This window comes from Silurus aristotelis (genome assembly GCF_946808225.1).
Source record: "Silurus aristotelis genome assembly, chromosome: 4".
Lineage (NCBI taxonomy): Eukaryota > Metazoa > Chordata > Actinopteri > Siluriformes > Siluridae > Silurus > Silurus aristotelis.
Window position 1 is genome coordinate 27,616,782 of NC_139577.1, and position 16,904 is coordinate 27,633,685.

Sequence of the window (16,904 nt, forward strand, 5' to 3'; positions counted from 1 at the left end):
ATAAAATGAATTCAGTGATAGTATATTAACTATAGTTAATATTGTATAATATTAACCAGTAAAACATATCAGTTAAACTAGTCAATGTTTGTGGATATACATGGCTTTAAAATATATATATATATATATATATATATATATATATATATATATATATATATATATATATATATATATATATATATATATATACACAGTACAGACCAAAAGTTTGGACACACCTTCTCATTCAAAGAGTTTTCTTTATTTTCATGACTATGAAAATTGTAGATTCACACTGAAGGCATCAAAACTATGAATTAACACATGTGGAATTATATATGGAATTATATACATAAACAACTGAAAAATGTCATATTCTAGGTTCTTCAAAGTAGCCACCTTTTGCTTTGATTACTGCTTTGCACACTCTTGGCATTCTCTTGATGAGCTTCAAGAGGTAGTCACCTGAAATGGTCTTCCAACAGTTTTGAAGGAGTTCCCCGAGAGATGCTTGCCACTTGTTGGCCCTTTCGCCTTCACTCTGCGGTCCAGCTCACCCCAAACCATCTCGATTGGGTTCAGGTCCGGTGACTGTGGAGGCCAGGTCATCTGGCGCAGCACCCCATCACTCTCCTTCTTGGTCAAATAGCCCTTGATGCCTTCAGTGTGACTCTACAATTTTCATAGTCATGAAAATAAAGAAAACTCTTTGAATGAGAAGGTGTGTCCAAACTTTTGGTCTGTACTATATATATATATATACACACAGTGAGGAAAATAAGTATTTGAACACCCTGCTATTTTGCAAGTTCTCCCACTTAGAAATCATGGAGGGGTCTGAAATTGTCATCGTAGGTGCATGTCCACTATGAGAGACATAATCTAAAAAATGAATCCAGAAATCACAATATATGATTTTTAAACTATTTATTTGTATGATACAGCTGCAAATAAGTATTTGAACACCTGTCTATCAGCTAGAATTCTGACCTTCAAAGACCTGTTAGTCTGCCTTTAAAATGTCCACCTTCACTACATTTATTATCCTAAATTAGATGCACCTGTTTGAGGTCGTTAGCTGCATAAAGACACCTGTCCACCCCATACAATCAGTAAGAATCCAACTACTAACATGGCCAAGACCAAAGAGCTGTCCAAAGACACTAGAGACAAAATTGTACACCTCCACAAGGCTGGAAAGGGCTACGGGGAAATTGCCAAGCAGCTTGGTAAAAAAAGGTCCACTGTTGGAGCAATCATTAGAAAATGGAAGAAGCTAAACATGACTGTCAATCTCCCTCTGACTGGGGCTCCATGCAAGATCTCACCTCGTGGGGTCTCAATGATCCTAAGGAAGATGAGAAATCAGCCCAGAACTACACGGGAGGAGCTGGTCACTGACCTGAAAAGAGCTGGGACCACCATTTCTAAGGTTACTGTTGGTAATACACTAAGACGTCATGGTTTGAAATCATGCATGGCACGGAAGGTTCCCCTGCTTAAACCAGCACATGTCTAGGCACGTCTTAAGTTTGTCAATGACCATTTGGATGATCCAGAGAAGTCATGTGGAACTTTTGGGTCATAATTCCACTAAACGTGTTTGGAGGAAGAAGAATGATAAGTAACATCTCAAGAACACATCCCTACTGTGAAGCATGGGGGTGGTAGCATCATGCTTTGGGGTGTTTTTCTGCACATGGGACGGGGCGACTGCACTGTATTAAGGAGAGGATGACCGGGGCCATGTATTCCGAGATTTTGGGGAACAACCTCCTTCCCTCAGTTAGAGCATTGAAGATGGGTCGAGGCTGGGTCTTCCAACATGACAATGACCCGAAGCACACAGCCAGGATAACCAAGGAGTGGCTCTGTAGGAAGCATATCAAGGTTCTGGCATGGCCTAGCCAGTCTCCAGACCTAAACCCAATAGAGAATCTTTGGAGGGAGCTCAAACTCCGTGTTTCTCAGCGACAGGCCAGAAACCTGACTGATCTAGAAAAGATCTGTGTGGTGGAGTGGGCCAAAATCCCTCCTGCAGTGTGTGCAAACCTGGTGAAAAACTACAGGAAACGTTTGACCTCTGTAATTGCAAACAAAGGCTACTGTACCAAATATTAACATTGACTTTCTCAGGTGTTCAAATACTTATTTGCAGCTGTATCATACAAATAAATAGTTAAAAAATCATACATTGTGATTTCTGGATTTTTTTTTTTAGATAATGTCTCTCACAGTGGACATACACCTACGAAGACAATTTCAGACCCCTCCATGATTTCTAAGTGGGAGAACTTGCAAAATAGCAGGGTGTTCAAATACTTATTTTCCTCACTGTATATATATATATATATATATATATATATATATATATATATATATATATATATATATATATTTATATATATATATATATATATATATATATATATATATATATATATATATATATATATATATATATATATATATATATATATGGACATGGGATAAGAGCATCTTTTTTTTTTTGCATATTCTCCTCTAATAAACCTGACTGCATACAACATATGCCCCATATGCCCATTCATACTAACAACCAGGTCAGGTCTTTTTTTGTTCTTTTTTTGAATGGAAGTATTTTGATTTCATGATAGCCAGAGTAATAATGTTACTTACATTCACAAAAAAAAGAGGAGAAAAAAAAGACACATAAATGCAAGAAGGTTCTCATGTAAAAAGTATTAGGAAATTAATTCACACTGGTCCGAGACAGTGCTAAACTGCATCAGGATATTTAAGACCAGATTTGGCTTAGAACAGATAAAGGAGGTAGAAAAGCATTTAGTTTAACCATTTCTGCTGCATGAAGACAGAGTTTACAGTATGTAGCACAAGCAAGGAGCAAGTAATGGTATTCAGATATACACATACACTATCCACAGGCTAGAACACGTAGTTTCATATCATTAAGCTGAATTTTTATGAATGTGAGAACACAATGCAAGTTAGTTTTTTTTTTTTCACATTTCTATTTGAGGGATGACAGTGTTACATAAAGCTGTGATAGAGGGGTATATGAGAATATGGGACAGGGTGCAAAGCCTTAATCAGTATATTAAACAGGTCTCACCAGATCAAGATCTTATTTTGACTTGATTCATCAAGTCAAGTCAAGTCAAGTGTATTTCTATAGCACTTTTCACAACAGACATTGTCTCAAAGCAGCTTTACAGAAATCAACAGTTAAGGTGAAAGGTGTGTATCCCTGATGAGCAAGCCATGGCGACTGTGGCAAGGAAAAACTCCCTTAGATGTTATGAGGAAGAAACCTTGAGAGGAACCAGACTCAAAAGGGGAACCCATCCTCATTTGGGTGACATCAAGAGTGTTATTATAGTCTTTAAACAATACAAAACACTGGAGAGAGAGAACTAACATGAGCACTGGAATGTAAGATTATGAGTAATGGTCTTTCTACAGTCTTATGCAGTCATTTGTGGTTATAAAACTAGGAGATACTGAGCAACTCATAAAATAGCTCAACATTTGCGATAATCACAAAACCCAACACCAGCTTCTCCATGCCAGAGCCTTTAAACACTCCAGGAGGTCCAATGTCAAAACTCCACACATGAAGTGGGATCCCATTGGCGCTTTCACTTTTCTAGATGGTCATCATGATTCTGAATTTCATGATTGGATAAATCCAATTATAACATAATATAACAATTGAACAAGCTGATAAATGACACACACTTCATTGTTTGCTTTTATCATTAGGGGATCCGGGACAATATGATCAGATATCATAAACATGTCCCTGAACACTTCTGTAACTGCAGATCATATGGTGAAACAGTACCAAGGAAGCAGTTGGGACACATGCTTTAAATTCACCGCTCTATCGAGGCTACTACACCATCTGTCCACACCCACATACTGGAAGCTTTAACTCATATGAGAGACGAGGGAGAGTATAAATATTTCTCGTCCACATAGTGTGGAACTCAGGCATGAGATCAACTGTTTTTGCATTTCAAAAGCTCTAAACATTTAAAGTGGCAACAAACGTTGAATGTAAATGATTGTGTGGGGGTGTTTTTTTTTGGTGGGAAAATTTATTTGAAGTTAATTAATAGAAAATGAGATATAAGTGAGTTTATTTAGGCAGTTAATCTCTTTTGGCTTCTCAGATTTACATTTTTTTTCTATAGAAAAATGCAAACCTAAACACTACTTTCAAAATGAGGAAGTCTTAAATGCGTGTAACATTGTTATACATATTGTACATATTCTACACAATATTTAAATGAGCACAAAAGCCACCAAAATGACTCCTTTTGCTTGATGTTACTACCACATGCCATGCTGTTTTGGAAACACAGGCAGTTGTAGGCCTAGAAAGATGCAAGTTATTTTTGCAATTGAATATGGTCTTCTTTGTGAATAACGTTAATATTTGCTTGAGGTTTTTACTACAACAATTATTATTATTAATATTATTATTATTATTATTATTATTATTATTATTATTATTATTATTGTTGTTATTGTTGTTATTAGTATTATTTAAGTTTTGCATTTCTCAAATTTAACGGGTTTTCCTCCAAATCCAGCTGTTTGTGTACAATAAAATAAATGTTAAGTGTTTAGGATTTCATCAGTTTTTTTTAGCAGCAGTAGTAGTAGTACTAGTAGTACTAATAGTAGTGGTGAAAGTAGTGTTAGTAGTACTAGTAGTAATGGTGGTGGTAGTACTAGTAGTACAAGTAGTAGTGGTGGAAGCAGTGGTATTAGTACTAGTATTAATGGTGGTGGTAGTAGTAGTACTAGAAGTAGTGTTGGAAGAAGTGGTATTAGTACTAGCGGTAGTGGTGGAAGTAGTATTAGTAGTACTAGTAGTAGTAGTGGTGGTAGTAGTAGTACTACTAGTAGTAATAGTGAGGTAGTAGTAGTAGTACTAGTAGTAGTGGTGGAAGCAGTGGTATTAGTACAAGTAGTAATGGTGGTGGTAGTAGTAGTAATAATGGTGGTAGTAGTAGTACTAGTAGTAGTGTTGGAAGCAGTGGTATTAGTACTAGCGGTAGTGGTGGAAGTAGTGTTAGTAGTACTAGTAGTAGTAGTGGTGGTAGTAGTAGTACTACTAGTTGTTATGGTGGTGGTGGTAGTAGTACTAGTAGTAGTGGTGGAAGTAGTGGTGGTAGTATTAGTTGTAGTGCTGGTGGTAGTGGTAATCACGTCAAGATGCTTTCATTGTCATTTTAACCATATATAGCTGACGCAGGACACAGTGAAATGAGACAACGTTTCTAAAGAACCCTGGTGCTACATAAAAACAACATAGAGCAACATCACACTACATAGAGCTACATGACACAACACAGAGCTAAGGATTAAAGTAATTTGTCCTAGCATCATGTGCACTTTATGTGGCAAGTAGTTGTAGTGGTAGTAAAAGTAGTGGTAGTAATAGTGATAATTATTTTTATTGGTACAGCGCTTTTAACAATGAATATTCTCTCAAAGCAGCTTTATAGAGATTAATAAGTGATAGATTTGTAGAAAAGAATGCATAAGATTAACGTTTACAAGTTTGTTCCTTATAATTGTAAGGTTATCCCTAATGAACAACCCACTGGCAACTGTGGCAAGGAAAAACTCCCTGAGATGGCATGAGGAAGAAACCTTAAAAGGAACCAGACTTTTATCTGGGGGTCACTCAATGTCCATTGCAGTTCCAGTACATGGTAGCTAGTAGTAGTGATAGTAGTAGTTCAGCAGATTCGTCACTACTTTTATTATAGAGTGTAGCTTTTATTTTGACACCCCGAAACCGAAAACGTTTTTAACGGCGTGAAGGAAAAGGCGTCATTCCCATATTTATCTTGTAGTGCGCTACATAGGGTACAAACTTATTTATTTTACAGACTACATAGTGCACATGCATACCGAGAACAGCGTGATTTGGAACGCTGTTATCACAGCGCGTTGCGCCGTGCGTTCTGTGCTCCATTTCTGCTGTCCTGCACTTCATTCAGTTGAGTAGGATTAATTCAGGGACTCTCGGCTGTGTATCAGGGCCGGTTTGTGGACAGAGGAGTCTTTCAGAGGGGAAATATATATATTCGACAGTATATAAGGTGAGTGAGAAAGCCGTGTGTTGTGTATTCAAATACAAGTAAATTAAGGGTAACGGTCATTTCCATTTAGTTAGCAAGGCGGTTTAGCATTAGCATGAATATTTGCATTAGAATAAAAAAAAAAAATAAATAAAAAAAAAACATATTTATGGTCTTGTTGTACTCTGAATAATCCAATTCGACACGATTTAATGAGTCACTGGAGTTCCCACGACCTGTCTTGTCTTCTTTTTTGACAGAATTTCTCCATTATTGTTAACAATTAAAGCCGTTATTCCTGAGGCGTCCTGTATAGCACTATTTAATCCTCTTTATATACGTATTTTTTTATATTAATACTTGTACATTTGTTCACAGTTACAGGAACGATTAGTTAAACAGTAGCAGTTAAATAGCAATGTATTTAGAGACATTTTAGCTCTAGTGTCCGGGTGAATAACGGTATTGCTAGCTTGCTAAGTATAAACGGATGATTAAGATGACTAGCACTGTTAGCCTGCCGTGGACATGCCCAGGCTGCTTATGTAACGCATAATTAAAATAAATGTGGTGCTATAAAAGGAACTCGCAGGCCCAATTTCTTTTCGTTGAGAGATGAGATCTGAGGGCTATACTGAGGTAAGAGCTGAGTGTTTTTCAATTAATCGTGCCACCGTTAATTACTACGTTGTGCCGGTAGAGGGCAGCAAGCTTTTTATTGGAGTTCTAATACAGTGGTTCATTTTAGTGACTCGGTTCTTTGAATCTTTTTTTCATCCAAATTAACGGATTTTTTTTTTTTTGAGTCATTTAGATCAGAAATTATATAAAATGTTTTCGATAATTTACAGATCCCCTAACCTATAGTTCCAATAATGAAAATGTAACAATGCAGCTAGGGACGATGTAGGAAAGGATTCTTATTGAGTTGTATTTCCACGCTTCACCACTAGAGGCAGATACACAATTTACCACTCATGATAAGTTACCTGTGTCATCACAGTGCACCGTTCTCCATCAAGAGTATGAAGGCCAGAAAACTGACCAGCAGTGGTCATTCGACATCACGCAACCAACCGAACAGCAGCTAGCGATCGACAACAAGAGTCGCACACGATCAATTCTAAACCCAGTAAAATTTGAGTGTTCTGAATCGTGTACCGTTTTTTTACTGAAACGCTGGGGCGAGTACAATCTCCTGATCAGCGTACACTAGATAGTGAAACTCCCTTACAAGTGGTCCTTCGAGCTAAAAAGTAAACCTTCCTAACAGAAAAACTATGTCAATCAGAAAGCGTAGCTCATCTCTCATACCTTCTTGTTCGTTTCGTAATAATTTTATTTTTTGTCACTGATAGCTGATAAGTCAAGTCAAGTCAAGTCAAGTTTATTTGTATAGCAATGATTGTAACAATAATGCCAAGATTCGGACTAAAAAACCCTATTCTATTGCTTGATGACCTGATCTATCTATACAGATCAAATTGAATTGAACTTTCTGAAACATGCCATGTATTTGATTATATGCAGTATCTTAGTGCTCGTATTTCTGTTTGCACAACATTAACTGATCAATTGTGGGCTAATTTTTATGTGAATATATATTTAAAATTGATAATTTTTCAATTTTGTGATTAGATGAATCTACAGTGGAGTTGGACATGTTTCCTGCTCCTGCTCCTGTCCATGGTAACATGGGCCCAAGAGAAGGAAGCGCTGGAGGATGATGATGATAATGAGGTAAAAGTGGAGGACGGAGACCTGGACTCTGAGGCAGACAGCAGTGAAGTAAATGCTGACGCTAACGTCTCTTTCCAGGTCAGAGGTCATTAACGGTTTGGTTGCATTGCTACTGAATCTAAATTTATTAGTTTATTACTGATCACATGATCTGTTTGTGCATCTACACAGGTCACTTATAAGACCCCGGTACCTACTGGTGAGGTTTTCTTCTCTGAGACATTCGATGATGGATCTTTCAGCAGGTAATGTGTGGCCTAATTATGACCAAAAAAAAAAGCACACACAGTCTCCATGACTGATGGTCCAAGAGAATTTAATTAGCAGTGCTCTCTTGGGGAGGAAGGGATGGATTTATTTTATTCCCTGTTAAACAGTGGCACTAGGCTCTCATGTACTTTTGTAAGGAAGAGAGCAGCTTTCATCCAAGGTGGTTCAGCTGCCCTGTTTTAAGAGCGTGAACAGCAAATTGAGAAGCTACGGAACGGAAGCGGGTGCTAGCGTTCATCTTTTCTGATTGGTCAGTGTTAAAAAAAAGGGAGAGCTAGTTTGTGAGTGGGAATCGACAGTAATAGTTAAAACCCAAATGGAATTACTGAAAATGCAGTTTTTTGATGTTTTTATTTTTACACAGATGGATAAAGTCCAAAACAATGAAAGAGGATACAGATGATGATATCGCTAAGTACGACGGTGAGTTGTCAGTGTATGTCTTTTTTTTTTTTATGCCCCTCCCATAATTCGTTTATAATGAATGTATTGAATTCTGTCAAACATTCCTAAAGCAATGAAGGTCTAAACATGAACCAAACATGAGAAAAGATATTAATCTTTCAACATTTGGGTGAATAATTCCAGTTCCTAAAGGGTTTATAACATCCATGTTCCATCAGCTACAGATGTAGAGCTTAATTTAGAAATGCCCTTGTCTGAAGTATTGGTAAGAGGTGTTTGATAACAGTGGCTCTTGGGCTTTAAATACACACAAGTTTGATCGCTGCTTTGACACTCAAAAGCCACTAATAGTCCTAGATGTGCCTTACGTTTGGTCATTATTAATTCCACTCTTTAAATTAATTTTTGATTCCCTTGGGGCTCACTGATTCTCTTTATCATGGCACCTGTTAGTGTGTAGGATATATTAATGGAAGCAAGTGAACATTTTCTTCTCAAAGTTGAGGTGTTAAAAGCAGGAAAAATGGGCAAGTGTAAGGATTTGAGGGAGTTGGACAAGGGCCAAATTGTGATGTCTAGACGACTGGGTCAGAGCATCTCCAAAACTGCTTCTCTTGTGGGATGTTCCTGGTCTGCAGTGGTCAGTATCTATAAAAGTGGTCCGAAGAAGGAACAGTGGTGAACCGGCGACAGGGTCACGGGTGGCTGAGGCTCGTTGATGCACGTGGGGAGCAAAGTCTGATCCATGTGGTCTGATCCAACAGACGAGCTCCTGTAGCTCAAACTGCTGAAGAAATTAATGCTGTTAATGGTTAATGGGTCACAACTGTTTTGGCAGCAAAAGAGGAACCAACACCATATTAGGCAGGAGGTCGTAATGTTTTGGCTGATCAGTGGCCATGAAGTTATGCCTGTTCATTGCATTTATGCCCAGATGTGCCTTAATGAGAGAAAAATGTAAATGAAATCTAATATTGCTGAATGTCATTCTTTTCTTATTCAGATATTTTTAGAAGAAATAATAAAATTGTGTCACTGATGAGTACAACACATGTACTTTTTAGGCAAGTGGGAGGTGGAGGCTCTGAAGGAGAACAAAGTGCCCGGTGACATGGGTTTGGTGCTAAAGTCTCGCGCAAAGCATCACGCCATCGCAGCTCCTCTCAACAAACCATTCGTCTTCAAGAACAAGCCACTCGTGGTGCAGTGAGTGAACTTCCTGGTTACAGTTCCCATAGCAACCTGTCACTGGGCTGGAATGAGTTAAAGATAAGTGGCAATAAGCTGGAGGGCGGGTGGGGTGTTTGTGGAATAAGGGGTTGAGGGAGAGATGGAAGGGTTTAGTCATTTGAAAGCCTGTACCATCTGACAGAATGGTGCTGTATAATTGTGGGTGATTTATGGTTCGCACCCAAAAGAGCACAAAGTAGATTTGATGAAGACAAAATGCAAATGAATATATAAACTAATTTGTTAGCTAATTGAAACATAATTCAATATAATTTAAGACGTGAGTGCGTTGGATATTATTAAAATGACGGAGCATATTGAGGCTGTTCAGATGTCCTGGACAGTCGAGCTATCCAGTACGTGTCAGTGTTGCGATACTGTGACTCATGAATTTGAACTTTAATATTGTTTCCATGTAGTGACGCAGTCTATTTATAGCAAAAGAGCGCTTTTTTCTTTTTCTTTTGCACAATTGACTATTTTTTTTATTTTTCTCATATTTGCATATATTTTTAATTCATACAAATGATTGTATCTATATCTATATCAGGTATGAAGTAAATTTCCAGGATGGCATTGACTGCGGTGGTGCCTACATTAAGTTGCTGTCTGATTCCCCCAAACTGCACTTGGTAAGCGTGTTCAGTTTTAAGGAAATTATGCCACAACATGACGTTTGCAGGGATTCGAACGATAATTACTCTTTAACCTGGCATTACAGGAGCAGTTTCATGACCGCACACCATACACCATCATGTTTGGGCCAGATAAGTGTGGTGAAGACTACAAACTGCACTTCATCTTCAGGCATAAAAATCCTCTAAATGGAGATTTTGAGGAGAAACATGCCAAGAGGGCTGACACAGATCTCAGAAAGGTGTACTCCGACAAGAAAACTCACCTCTATACACTGGGTGGGTAATTTATTTTTGTGTTTGTTTGTAATTTCAGCTCATTTGATGCATATGTTTAAAAAATAAAGTTTATCGAGGTAGACAGTGTGACAATATGCTTTTGTCTTTGAGATATTGTTAAAGCTGGATGTTGCCTATGAAGGGATTAATTTATTTATAGAATCTAATTAAAACAGAAACAAAACATTCTAATATTTTTTTGTTTGACAGAGTAAGTACATACTTTAGCATGTTCTTTTTTGTGTTTTTGGCACGTTCGCTCCTCTTTCAGTTCTGAACCCAGACAATACCTACGAGATATTTATTGACCAATCCAGTGTTGGCAAAGGAAGCTTGCTGAGTGACGTGGTTCCACCTGTAAATCCGCCTAAAGAGATTGATGATCCCAACGACTCCAAACCAAGTGACTGGGATGAGAGAGCTAAGATTCCTGATCCAGAGGCAGTCAAGCCTGATGATTGGTAAGGTTATAAAGTTGAGATAAAGGATCCAATATTACATATTGAAGAGTTTGTCTTCTGCGGTATGAATCATTTACCAACCTCAATCGGTGTTCTCTCTTCTCCTCTCTCTCTCTCTCTCTCTCTCTCTCTCTTTCTCTCTCTCTCTCTCTCTCTCACTCTTTTTCTTTCTCGGTAGGGATGAGAATGCCCCTTTAACAATCCCTGATCCTGATGCAGTGAAACCTGAGGGCTGGCTGGATAATGAGCCTGAATTTGTCCCAGATTCCACAGCTGAGAAACCTGAAGATTGGTAAATACTTAGAAGTAGTAATGATCAAATTATATCCATAGTAGTTATTTATTTATAATTTTTTTATTCCAGCTAAAGAATAAAAGACAGTTGAACGGAGTCAGTAAGCTTCTAGTGACATCATTTTGCTTTTGTATTGTTTAAACCCTGATTTATACTTGTTTTTAACCATGTAGACGTGTATGCAGGATGGCCACTGTGCATATCCTGTGGTCATTTGGCACTGTGCTTGTGCACATCCCTAGAAATGAATGTGACATTTCTATAGGGTGGCTGGTTTTAAATATACTTATTACGATATAAGACCGTTATTAAGTAATAACTGTATAGTGATGTGTCATGAGTAGTGACTCAGATAATGAATGAAATCACTAAACATTACTATTCGACCTGGAAAACTGATTGATGAAAATTTTGCCTCTGGCGTGTGATTTAGCATGCAACGTGTTTTAATTATTCACATCTACAGTACATACGATATTTGTGTTAGTATGTGAACAATGCTGGCCCCTAAGTACAAAGGTGACGTAAATATTCTGGTTTTTTTTTTGAATACATTTTGTCAGGTGTTTCAGAGAGAAACCAATTATTTCTTATTTTTTTCTCTTAAGGGATGAGGAGATGGACGGTGAGTGGGAAGCCCCTCAGGTTCCTAACCCTGCATGTGAAACTGCTCCTGGCTGTGGCGAGTGGAAATCTCCCACAATCAATAACCCTAAGTACAAGGGTAAATGGAAAGCTCCGCTCATAGACAACCCCAACTACCAGGTACTACCCCTGAAAAGATTGGGCAAACATTTATAGTACTATATATATGTTAATACTCCTATAGGTTGTGTTATTTGTTGTTTAATATGCTTTTTATACACTGCCTGTCCAACAAAAGTCATCAATTACAAATAGGTAAGAGCCTTCCATTGGATAATTCCTGCATGGATGATTATGTTTCAGCAGGCAACAAGTTATTTAACCCTAACTGATGTGCTTCTTATCTCTTAAACAACCATGTCAAAAGACACATCCTGGGGGGAAAGATGTTAAAAAATCTAAGCAGATTGCTGAAACTACTTAAATTGGGTTAAAAACTGTTCAACTCATTATTAAAAACTAGAAGGATCGTGGGGAACCATCGTCCTCGAGGAAGAAATGTGGTCAGAAAAATGTTTTGATTGATCATGAAAGAGTGCTTTAGGGAGCATAAGGAATCATTTTCACACACAGATTAGCCACCACAGAGTCCAGACCTTAACTCCACTGAGAATCTTTGGGATGTGCTGGAGAAGCGGTCCGACTCTCTAATCATTAATATAAGATCTCGGTGAAAAATTACTGCAACTCTGAATGGGAATTAATATTGTGCACTGCAGAAGCTTATTGAAACGATGCCACGGCGAATACGCGTCGTAATCAAAGCTAAAGGCGGTATAACGATAATATTAGTGCGTGAATTTCACTTTATATATAGAACATCTTCACAGATTAGGTGTGTATAACATTGTTTTTAAATAGATGCCGAGTGCATTATTTCCCCATCCACATATATTTAAATAATTGTTTATTTTAAGTGCTGATGGCAGTGATCTGTGTGAATACAGGGTGCGTGGAGCGCTCGGAGAATCCCAAATCCAGACTATTTCGAAGATCTAGAGCCGTTTAAGATGACCCCATTCCGGGCGGTGGGACTGGAGCTGTGGTCCATGACGTCTGACATCTACTTTGATAACTTCATCATCACTGCAGACAAAGAGGTGGCAGACCGCTGGGCCGCGGATAGCTGGGGGCTCAAAAAACTGGTGGCTAATGCAAATGAGGTACGCACACACAAACTCATAACTGGTAACATATGATCTGAAATGTTATTGAAAAGAAAATATGGAAATTAATTGTTCTTCCTTCTCTCTCATGCTCTCTCACTGTGTCTCCATCTAATTCTCTGTTGGTCTGTCTGCCCTTTTCTCACTCTTTGTGTCTCTTCCCCATCTTTGTCTTTTCTTTTCTTCTCTCTCTCTGTCTGTCATTTACTATTTGTCTCTATCTTATGTCTCTGGTTTTCTTTCTCTGAAACTTGTGCCTGTTTCTCTCTGTCTTTTTCCCAGCCAGGGGTGTTTACTCAGCTGACATTGGCAGCCGAGGAGAAGCCGTGGCTGTGGATCGTGTATATTCTGACTGTTGGACTGCCCATTGGTTTGGCTGTTCTTTTCTGCTGGCCAAAGGTGAGCACTCAGCAGTAGAAATGGATGATATGGTGGACATTTATGACATTGACCACCTGACTCCCCTATACAGAGAAACAATTAGCTCATTACAGATCCATTACTGAATTTTATGAATGATAAAATGGTTATTCAAACTACTGCCAAAATATATTAATGCTAATTGCAAACTAGAAACATAACTTTAACAAATTACTTTGTTTTGCTGCAACCTGTAGAAGTCTGAGGATGACTACGTCTATAAGAAAATCGATCCACCCAAAAAGGAAGAGGTAGAAGAAGAAGAGGAGGAGGAGGAGGAGGGGGGAGATGAGGAAGAGCAGGAAATAGAGAAGCATGAGGACACTGTTGAAGCAGAGAAAGCAGCTCAACCAACTGGTCAGTAAAGAGATGGGATTGTGTGTGTGTGTGTGTGTGTGTGTGTGTGTGTGTGTGTGTGTGTGTGTGTGTGTGTGTGTGTGTGTGCGTGTGCGTGCGCGCGCGCGCAAGTATAGGGAAAATTTACTGAAGGTGCCAAAGGACACTTTTAAAAGTAAAGCCAATTTTTATTTTTCTTGGTTTTATTGATTATTTTGGTAATCCGGTACATTTTATTTCTCACCAGAAAATGCAGACAGACCTGAGAAGGACGGTGAAGAAAATGAAGTTCCAGCGGAGGGGGAGGATGAAGAGGATGGTGAAGAAGAGGATGAAGAGGAGGAGGATGAGGAAGAAGAGGAGGAGGAGGAGGAGGAGGAAACTAGCAAATCGATTGGCATGCCTTCAGATGATGAGGTAGAGAAATCCTATAAGTTGATTTGAATGAATTTAATTATAAAGCACATAATTAGCTACTTGCTCACCTGGTTCAACTAAAGCACAGGTTACACACACTGCTCCTGGAGAACCACCAGTAAAGTGTGTTTTTACACATCACATTGAACTCAGGAAGGGCTGTTAACTAGCTGATTAGTTGCATCAGATATGTTGGGTGCAGGAAAAAAAAATATAGGACTCAAGATTCTGTTTTTTAGTGCCATCAGCTGTCTGATGGATGAAGGAAATTAGGATAATGGTGAGTTGGTAAGAAAAGCCACTAAAGCATATGTGTCAAACTCAAGGATGTACAATTATATCCGGCCCGCAAGATCATTTTTTTATAGATCTATTATTATTGTTATTAATGGCCCGGCGATATGAATCGTTGATAACACACAAACTACAGATCCCATAATGCAGCTCTTCAGCTGCCTTACCGAACACTAGACTACCTGGGAACATTCCAGTTCTTTAAATGGCATAAAAGCAAAGAAATCTGATTGTTTTGATTTGTTGTTATTTTACTTTAAAAGCACAATTTTCCCGGGTTTTTTCGCAGTATTTTCATATTTCTAACTTGTATAATTTTGATAGGATATATTTTAATGGAGAGCAAAATAATTTAATTTATTTAAAGTTTAATTTTATTTTATTCTGGAATAATATTCCTGTCTTTTTTTTTATTTTATTTTTTTTATCATATTTATGTTCAAAAACATTTAGTTTAAGTGTGTTCAATAAATGTTTATCCTGTTCGGCCCGTGACCTAAAGTGTGCTTTGAGTTTTGGCCCCCTGTTCAATTGAGTTTTACACCCCTGCACTAAAGTGTAGGTCAAGGCTAAAACTTTCCAGTCCACTAGATTTGTGTTACAGAATTTCTGATTTTGGAGTATGTGATAGTCTTTTCCCAACACACCTCATTTTACTAACCAGCATATTAATACCCCTTCCTTAGTTTAAGTGGGGATATGAGAAGACATAAAATATGCAGGACAGGTGGGACTCCTTGGCCAGTGTTAGGAACCTTTGTTATAAGCTGTGTAAGACTGACCCCCTATATGTAAAAAATATTAGACTTTATAATCTAGAGGACGGGTGTCCAATCTTTTCATTAGGTTTTCATTCCAACCAAGCAAGAGCAACACCAAATTCTACCTGATGACTATCAGGTGTTCCCTAGAATGGTTGGAATGAAAACCTGCACCCACACCGGACCTTTGTGGAAAAGATTGGCACACTTTATTTGTGACTTCGATTTGTGAATTACGACAACCTTAGCCCATTGATGTAATGACTATTTAAAGAAGTGTAGTGGTTTATAAATCCTGTTGTTATTCGTGCAGATGAAGGACGCTGATGAGGGTATTGACAACGCTGGAGATGGACAGAAACAAGCTGTGAGAAAAAGGAGAGTACGGAAGGACTGAAAGGCCTGCTTCTTATCCTTTCTCCCTGTTCCCGTTTCTCCATTTCTCGTCCTCATCTCTGCCTCTCTAAATGCTGCATGACCCTTTGTGATGACCACAGTCTCCGCCCCTCCATCGGAGCTCCTCCTTCTCTTTCTTCTGCTATCTTAGTCTTCCTCTCCACCAGTAGTTTATATGGGTTACTCTTTCAGTTAAGCCGTACCAATGAAAACTCTATTTCCTTCAAAGAGGATTAAACAAGTAGCAATGAGACCAGATTTTACTACTGACTGTGCAGACATGAAGGGTAAGAGGGAAAAAAAACACAAAACGCTGCATTTCATTTCAAACCTGACATTACGACATGCCTGTGATTTAATTTCAAAGTTTTTCTTTAACTTATTTCAAAGGAGTGTCGATTTTGCGTGTTTGTTATTTTAGCTTTATTGTTTCAAAGAAAGCGCACTGAACATATTTATTATTTATGTCATTTAGAAAAAAAGAGAAGTTTAATGTTGGAGAGTTTAAAAATCTTGCTTTCTGCAGTTATCACTCCTAGTTTATAGTGAGTTTTGAGTTGACTTGTAGAATCTCAGTGTTTTCACACAGCACCAGACAAAGCTTTGTAGCTTCCAGCAACAATCATTCAGTTGGATACCTCACACAAATCTGATGAGGTACAGAAGATACAGCAAGCAACATGAGCAACCAAAATTTCAGAATTCTGGTGTTACTCACGTGGACCAAAATAATCCAAATGTAATTAGATGTAATGTTTTATGCAGTAGTTTGACCATAAAGGAAATATACACGATTGTCCCTTTCGACTAATAACAGCAGTGCCGTTTTAACACTTGTGTGTTTTTTTCCCCTTTTTATTAGCACCACCTGCACACTGTTTACACGTTTTCTTTTCGGAAAAGTTTTTTTTTTTTTTTCTTTTCTCTTTTCTCAGTGGACTGCTTCCAGTGTTGACCTTTTCAGAAAAGTGCTTTTTGTGTGTGTGTGTGTGTGTGTGTGTGTGTGTGTGTCATTTTGAAAAATGAGCAAAGCAAACTTGGATGACAAGGTGCTGGAAGAATGAGCCTTGT

The 16,904-nt window shown here is 38.2% G+C and overlaps 1 protein-coding gene across 2 annotated transcripts; it reads left to right on the forward strand.

Annotated features, from left to right (window-relative positions):
• Nucleotides 1–5,906: 5,906 nt before the first annotated feature.
• On the forward strand, nt 5,907–16,666 carry clgn (calmegin). Of its 2 annotated transcripts, none has more exons than XM_083538728.1 (15): nt 5,907–6,104; nt 7,722–7,901; nt 7,995–8,068; nt 8,458–8,516; nt 9,563–9,704; nt 10,279–10,360; nt 10,450–10,642; nt 10,914–11,103; nt 11,282–11,395; nt 12,007–12,163; nt 12,991–13,206; nt 13,492–13,608; nt 13,827–13,986; nt 14,213–14,382; nt 15,751–16,666. In XM_083538728.1, exons 2-15 carry the CDS (start codon nt 7,722–7,724, stop codon nt 15,832–15,834), a joined length of 1,938 nt encoding a protein of 645 aa, XP_083394854.1. In that variant the 5' UTR covers nt 5,907–6,104; the 3' UTR covers nt 15,835–16,666. The 2 variants fall into 2 exon arrangements, with proteins under 2 accessions (XP_083394854.1, XP_083394853.1); XM_083538727.1 differs by lacking the exon at nt 5,907–6,104 and adding an exon at nt 6,371–6,722.
• The last annotated feature ends 238 nt before the right edge of the window (nt 16,667–16,904 follow it).

Coding starts and splice junctions, on each gene's coding strand:
- clgn (XM_083538727.1), top strand. CDS start 6,699: ATGAGATCTGAGGGCTATACTGAG. Junction 12,164..12,990: donor TAGACAACCCCAACTACCAG/GTACTACCCCTG, acceptor GTGTGAATACAG/GGTGCGTGGAGCGCTCGGAG. Junction 13,987..14,212: donor GAAAGCAGCTCAACCAACTG/GTCAGTAAAGAG, acceptor ATTTCTCACCAG/AAAATGCAGACAGACCTGAG.